Here is a 7,136-nt window from a genome sequence, read left to right on the forward strand (position 1 = left end):
CTTCCAGCAGCAGCAGTAGCACCTTGTTGTCCGTTGCTTAGCAACCGCGGTAAACAAGTCTGCCATGCAGTTGCAGCTGTTGCGCACATACAGTTTATTAGGTGGCCTTGGCTTGCTATATAAAACAGGCAGACAGGCATCGAGGCCTTAAGTTACTGTTCCATTGAACGTTAGAAAGGCCAAATGATTGACCTAACCGACGTTGAGGGTGGTATGATCGTCCGTGTGCCAGTAGTGCCAGATCCAGTTCCTCTGAAATGTCTGCCCTCCTGAGCTGCTTTTCACACACAGACATTGTCTTGGGTTTACCGGGCACCGCCAGTCCTGTGGTGGGAAACAGCTCACAGATGAGAGAGGTCGAAGGAGAATGGCAAGAATCGCACAAGCTAACAGGTGGGCCGCAACCAGACAGAATAACGGCACAGTACAACAGTGGTGTGTAGAGCGGCATCTTGGAACGCGCACCTCGTTGATCCTTGTCACGGATGGGCGATTTGCAGCAGACGACCACACCGGGTTCCACTCCTACCAGCTGAAAACAAGAAGAAGAGTCTCCAGTGGGCACGCCATCACCAACACTGGGTTCCTACCAGTTAATAACAAGAAGAAGAGTCTCCAGTGGGAAGAGAGAGATAATTTATGGTGGCAAGGTGAAAGTTTTTTGTGGTGAGCAGGGTGGAGATCACTACTTGTGTGTTAGGGAATGTGGAGAGAAACTTTTTCAATCACTCCTTGACTGCTGTGGCAGAGGTTGTTGTGCGCCGTGTTAATTATGATGTTGTGGGGGGGGATCTCTCTCTCTCTCTCTTCCTCTCTCATCTTCTCTCTCCTTCTCATCTCTTCTTCTCTCTCTCTCTTCTCTCTCTCCTCTTCTCTCTCTCTTCTTTCCTCTCTCTCCTCCTCTCTCTTCTCTTCTCTCTGCTCTCCTTCTCTATCTCTCTCTCTCTCTCTCTCTCTCTCTCTCTCTCCTCTCTCTCTTCTCTCTCTCTCTCTCGTCCTCGACTCGTCTCTCTCTTCCTCTCTCTCCTCTCTGTCTCTCCATTTCTCATCATCTTTCTCTCTCTCTCTGGCGTTACATATACGATACTCACGAGACTCCATTCGAATGAGCTGGTGTTGAGAACGCACGGTAGATCTCGGCGGTGATATTCCTCTGATTGTTGTAGTTGAAGTCTTCCAGCCTGCGGTGGTCCCTTGCTTCATGGGGGCCTAACGGTCTTTGAGTATTGAGGGGGTCGGCCCGAGCCGGGCCGCACAGTGTACGAACAGCATCGTAGGCCAGAGGGGGCCTTCCTGGCACCCCGTCTAACCAAGTCTCGTGCTGGGGTTCTTAACCCGCGAACTTAGACATCAGCTGGTTCAGAAAACTCTGAGACGATCTGGAGGAAGAGAGAGGAGGAGGGCTTAGAACAGTTTTATTTTATTTCACTCTGTATTTAACCCAGGTAAGGCTAGTAAGTTGTAAGTTCTCATTTAAAACTGGTGACCTGGCCAAGATAAAGCACAGCAGTGCAACACAAACAACAACACAGAGTTAATTGGAATAAACAAGCGTACAGTCAATACACAATAGAGAAAAGAAAGAATGGGTGAGTGAGGAAGGGTTGGTGTACAACAGTGGGAGCACCAGGTTGATATCCTGTTCCCAGTGGGCGGGGTCTATCTGGGTACAGGTCAGATGTTCTCTCATCTCGCTAAGAGTCACCAGGAGTACAAACACGACAACACTCACACGGGTACGCAAACACCGCCAGCCAGCCAACCAACCAACCAACCCGCCAGCCAGCAGCCAGCCAGCCAGCCGCAGCAGCGCAGCCACCAGCAGCCAACCAACCAGCTGCCAGCCAGCAACCAGCCTGCAGCCATCCAGCTCAGCCAGCCACACAGCTGCCCCGCAGCCAGCCAAGCCAAACACCGCCAGCCAACCAACCAGCCTGCCAGCGCAGCCAGCCAGCCAGCCACAACCAGCCTGCCTGCAGCAGCCAGCCAGGCAGCCAGCCAGCCAGCCAGCCAACATGCACCCTCCTGTATCATCACCTCCCATTCTGTTGGCCCAGGAGCCTGCCATGTCTGGACTGAAGTTCAGACATCTACCAGTTTCTCTACCCTTTGACAACAAACATCACATTGGACAGGTCCACTTTATGATAAATCCCTCCACCCTCGTAATTTGCCTCAATAACTAATCATTTTCTCTCCCACTCCAATTTGCTTATGGAGGTTTTTAAAAGGATTTGGACAGGTTTTGACAGAGTTGTTTATTTGCTGCGACGAGAGACGACGCTCCAAAGGAATGTTCTCTACAGAACAGTGGCAAGGGCCAATTTGTATTTTGGGACAATTGGCCCTTGCCTCTGTTCTGTAGAGGACGTTCATTTGGAGTCGTCTCTCGTCGCATGGCAAATAAACAACTCTGTCAAAAACCTGTCCAATCCTCGAGCCAAAGACATTAGGTTTTGAGACCACAGTCCCGGGAAATGCTTTGCAGTCACCGCTCGCTGTTTGGTGGCAAGGTGAAAGTATTTTCGTGGTAGCAGGGTGGAGATCACCACTGTGTGTTTTTAGGGAATGTGGAAAGAAGCTTTTTCAATCACACGGTGGTGGAGCGCGTATTATTGCAGACGCCAGAACACAAACACACACAACACACACACACACACACAACAAACACACAGACCACACACACACAACACACAACACACCACACAACACACACACACACACACACACACACACACAACACACTGAGTGCCCTGATGAAATGGAGGAAATCAGTTTCCATTGTAATAAAATATGAGAGATGGGGTTCTGTGTTTTTTCTAGTTCATCCTGAAATGCAGAGAGAGAGAGGATGTTTTCAATGCTGTCTGAGGTCTAGAAGGGATTATTAATGGGCATCACTTTAGACAGGGGTGCGGAGAGAGGCTTACAGGAGGGTGCTGACAGGGCTTGACAGGAAGGGTGCTGAACAGGGCTTAACAGGAAGGGTGCTGAACAGGGCTTGACAGGAAGGGTCTGGAAGAGGGCTTAACAGGAGGGTGCTGACAGGGCTTAACAGGAAGGGTGCTGAACGGGGCTTAACAGGAAGGGTGCTGAACGGGCTTGCAGGAGGGTGCTGAACAGGGCTTGACGGGAAGGGTGCTGAACAGGGCTTACAGGAAGGGTGCTGAATCGGGGCTTGACAGGAAGGGTGCTGAACAGGGCTTGAACAGGATAGGGTGCTGACAGGGCTTAACAGGAACAGGGTGCTGAGCAGGGCTTAACAGGAAGGTGGCTGAAGCAGGGCTTGAACAGGAAGGGTGGCTGAACAGGGCTTAACAGAGAAGGGTTGAAGGGTGCTGAACAGGGCTTAACAGGAAGGGTGCTGAAACGAGGGCTTAAAGGAAGGGTGCTGAACAGGGGCTTGACAGGAAGGTGCTGAACAGGGCTTTACAGGAAGGGTGCCTGAACAGGGCTTAAAACAGGAGAGGTGCTGAACAGGGCTTGACAGGAGGGTTGCCTGAACAGGGCTTTAAGGAAGGTGCTGAACAGGGCTTGAAAGGAGGTTGCTTGACAGGGCTTGAAGGATGTGGGCTGAACAGGGCTTGACAGGAAGGGTGCTGAACAGGGTTGACAGAGGGTTGCTGAACAGGGCTTTACGGAAGGGTGCTGAACAGGGCTTGACAGGAAGGGTAATGAACAGGGCTTGACAGGAAGGGTTCTGCAGAGGCCTTGACAGCGAGGGATATGGAGGAAGGAAGGAGAGGAGGCTTCTCTCTCTCTACCTGATCTCTGTGAGCAGCTTAAGGAGAGCATAACAGATCTGTAATAGCGTTCCAAAGGGCCTCTATTCGCCCTATATCGTGCACTACTTTCAAAGCAGGGCCATAATAGGAAATAGAAGAGGTTGCCATTTTGGAGACAGCCTAGAGCAGGTCAATTGTCAAGCAAATGTCCACGGTCACGTTAGAACTATTTTCTCTCTCTGTCTGCAGCGTTGCTTCCAGCAGCAGCAGGAGGCACGATTGTTGTCCGTTTGGCTTAGCAACGCGGTAAACAAGTCTGCCATGCAGTTGCAGCTGTTGCGCACTACAGTTTTTAGGTGGCCTTGGCTTGCTATATAAAACAGGCAGACAGGCATCGAGGCCTTAGTTATGTTCCATTGAACGTTAGAAAGGCAAATGATTGACCTAACCGACGTTGAGGGTGGTATGATGTCCGTGTGCCAGTAGTGGCAGATCCAGTTTCCTCTGAAATGTTTGCCTCCTGAGCTGCTTTTCACACACAGACATTGTCTTGGGTTTATACCGGGCACCGCACTGTGGTGGGAAAAGCTCACAGATGAGAGAGGTCGAAGGAGAATGGCAAGAAACGCACAAGGCTAACAGGTGGGCGCGAAAATGACAGAAAACGGCACAGTACAACAGTGGTGTGTAGAGCCGGCATCTTGGAACGCGCACCTCGTCGATCCTTGGTCACGGATGGGGCTAATTTCAGCAGACGACCACACACCGGGTTCCACTCCTACCAGCTGAAAACAAGAAGAAGAGTCTCCAGTGGGCACGCCATACCAACACTGGGTTCCTACCAGTTAAATAACAAGAAGAAGAGTCTCCAGTGGGACGCCATCACCAACAACTGGGTTCCTACCAGTTAATAACAAGAAGAGAGTCTCCAGTGGGCACAAGATCACCAAAACTGGGTTCTTACCGTTAATAACAAGAAGAAGAGTCTCCAGTGGCACGCCATACCAACACTGAGTTCCTACCAGTTAATAAAGAAAGAAGAGTCTCCAGTGGGAACGCCATCACCAACGACTGGGTTCTACCAGTTAAATATACAAGAAGAAGAGTCTCAGCGTGGGGCACGCCATCACCAACACTGGGTTCGCCTACCAGTTAATAAATAGAGAAGAATCTCCAGTGGGCACGCCATCACAAACAGAGAACAATTGAGGAGTGGAAAAATATTGCCTTGCTTCGCCGAATCACGGTTCTGTTGTCGCTCATGTGATAGAGAGTCAGGATTTGGCTAACTAATCATCTGGACCCTCTTGCCTGTACAGGCTAAAGTCTGGTGTGGGTAGAGTAACTGGTGTGGCTAGAGTACTGGTGTGGCTAGAGTACTGTGGCTAGAGTACTGGTGTGGGTGGAGTACTGGTGTGGGTGGAGTACTGTGTGGGTTAGAGTACTGGTGGTGGCTAGAGTATGGTGTGGTAGAGTACTGGTGTGGGTGGAGTACCTGGTGTGGGTGGAGTGATGGTGTTGGGTGGAGTAGCTCGTTGATGTGGGTGGAGTACTGGTTGTGGCTAGAGTACTGGTGCGGCAGATCTGGTGTGGTGGATACTGGTGGGTGGAGTATGGTGTGGGTGGATATGGTGTGGTGTGGAGATTAACTGGTGTGGCTAGAGGTACTTGGTGTGGCTAGAGTTTTACTGGTGTGGATGGTGGAGTACTGGGTGTGGGCTGAGTACTGGTGCTGGGTGGAGTTATGGTGTGGGTGGAGTACTGGTGTGGGTGGATGTACTGGTGGATGTGGAAGTAACTGGTGTGGCTGACAGTACTGGTGTGGGTGAGTACTGGTGTGGTGGAGTCTGGTGGTGTGGGTGGAGTACTGGTTGTGGTGGAGTACTGGTGTGGGTGGGAGTACTGGTGTGGGTGCGAGTTACTGTGGTGGCTAGCATACTGGTGTGGCTAGACGTACTGGTGTTGGGTGGAGTTACTGGTGTGGGTGGAAGTACTGCGTGTGGCTAGAGTACTGGTGTGGGCATAGAGTAGTGGTGGTGCTGGTGTGGGTGGAGTACTGGTGTGGGTGGAGTACTGGTGTGGGTGGAGTACTTTGTGGGTGGGTGTGGTGTACTGGTGTGGCTAGAGTACTGGTGTGGTTGGAGTTACTGTGTGGGTGGTTGTACTGGTGTGGTAGAGTACTGGTGTGGGTGGAGTACTGGTGTGGGTGGGGTACTGCGTGGAGTACTGGTGTGGGTAGAGTACATGGTGTGGGTGGAGTACTGGTGTGGGTGTTCCTGGGTGTGGGTGGAGGTCCTGGTGTGGGGTGGAGCTACTTGGTGTGGGGCAGTACTGGTGTGGGTGGTACTGTAGTGTGGGTGGACGGTGGTACCTGGTGTGGGTGGGTATACGTGGTGCTGGGGTCTGGATGTACTGTGTGGGTGGAGTCATGTGATGTCTGGTTGTGGTGAGGTCCCTGGCTGTGGGTGGTGTATGGTGTGGGTGGAGTCTGGTGTGGGTCGGGTGTCTGTGTGGTGGAGTCTTGACTGGTGGTGCGTGTTGGAGTACCTGGTGTGGGTGGGACGTCGTGTGGGTGGTCTGGGTGGTGGCGCTTGTGTACTGGTGTGGTGTGGTGTCTGGTTGGAGTAGCGGTGGGTAGAGTATCTTGTGTCGTGGTGGTGTCTGGGTGGAGTATGGTTGGTGTGGGTATGGTAGTTGGGTGGAGTGAATCTGGTGTGGGTGGGTCCTGTGTGGTGGAGTAGCTGGTGTGGGATGGTGTAAGTGGTGTGGGTGGTTATGGTGTGGGTTGGTGTACTGGTGTGGTGGAGTACTGGTGGGGTGGAGTATGGTGTGGTGGTGTACTGGTGGTGGGTGGTGTACTGTGTGTGGGTGGAGTTACTGGTGTGGGTGGAGGTACTGGTGTGTGGTGGTGTACTGTGTGTGGTGGAGTACTGGTGTGGTGGTGGTGTCCTGGTGTGGGTGGAGTACTGGCTGGTGGTGTGTCCTGGTGTGGGTGTGTAGGGCTATACGGTGTGGCTGTATGTGGTGAGTACTTGTGTGGGTGGATGTACTGGTGTGGCGTGGATTACTGGTGGGTGGTCTGGTGTGGAGTGGACTGTACGGTGGGTGGTTACTGGTGTGGGTGGCTGTACTTGGTGTGCGGTTGGTGTTACTGGTGTGGGTGGTGTACTGTGTGGGTGGTGCTGGTGCTTAGAGTACTGTGTGGTGGAGTACTGGTGTGGGTGGAGTACTGGTGTGACGGTGGTGTACTGGTGTGGGTGGTTGTACTTGGTGTGGGGAATGGTTTTCCTGGCACACAATTAGGTCCTTTGATACCAATTGAGCAATGAATGTTTCCGACACTTATAGAATCCATGCCCGAAGAATTCAGGTTGTTCTGAAGGCAAAGCGAGGGTTCTGACTGGTACTAGC

General features: G+C 52.1%; 1 protein-coding gene across 1 annotated transcript in view; it reads right to left on the reverse strand.

Annotated features, from left to right (window-relative positions):
* Positions 1-5,402: 5,402 nt before the first annotated feature.
* The window catches only part of LOC139025249 (gamma-aminobutyric acid type B receptor subunit 1-like), a 26,276-nt gene continuing 24,542 nt past the window's right edge, over positions 5,403-7,136 (reverse strand). The window contains exon 6 of the mRNA XM_070440325.1: positions 5,403-5,609. Coding sequence (XP_070296426.1) covers positions 5,403-5,609 — 207 coding nt within the window. The remainder of the gene's footprint in view (positions 5,610-7,136) is intronic.

This window comes from Salvelinus sp. IW2-2015, unplaced genomic scaffold (genome assembly GCF_002910315.2).
Source record: "Salvelinus sp. IW2-2015 unplaced genomic scaffold, ASM291031v2 Un_scaffold2422, whole genome shotgun sequence".
Classification (NCBI taxonomy): Eukaryota; Metazoa; Chordata; class Actinopteri; order Salmoniformes; family Salmonidae; genus Salvelinus; species Salvelinus sp. IW2-2015.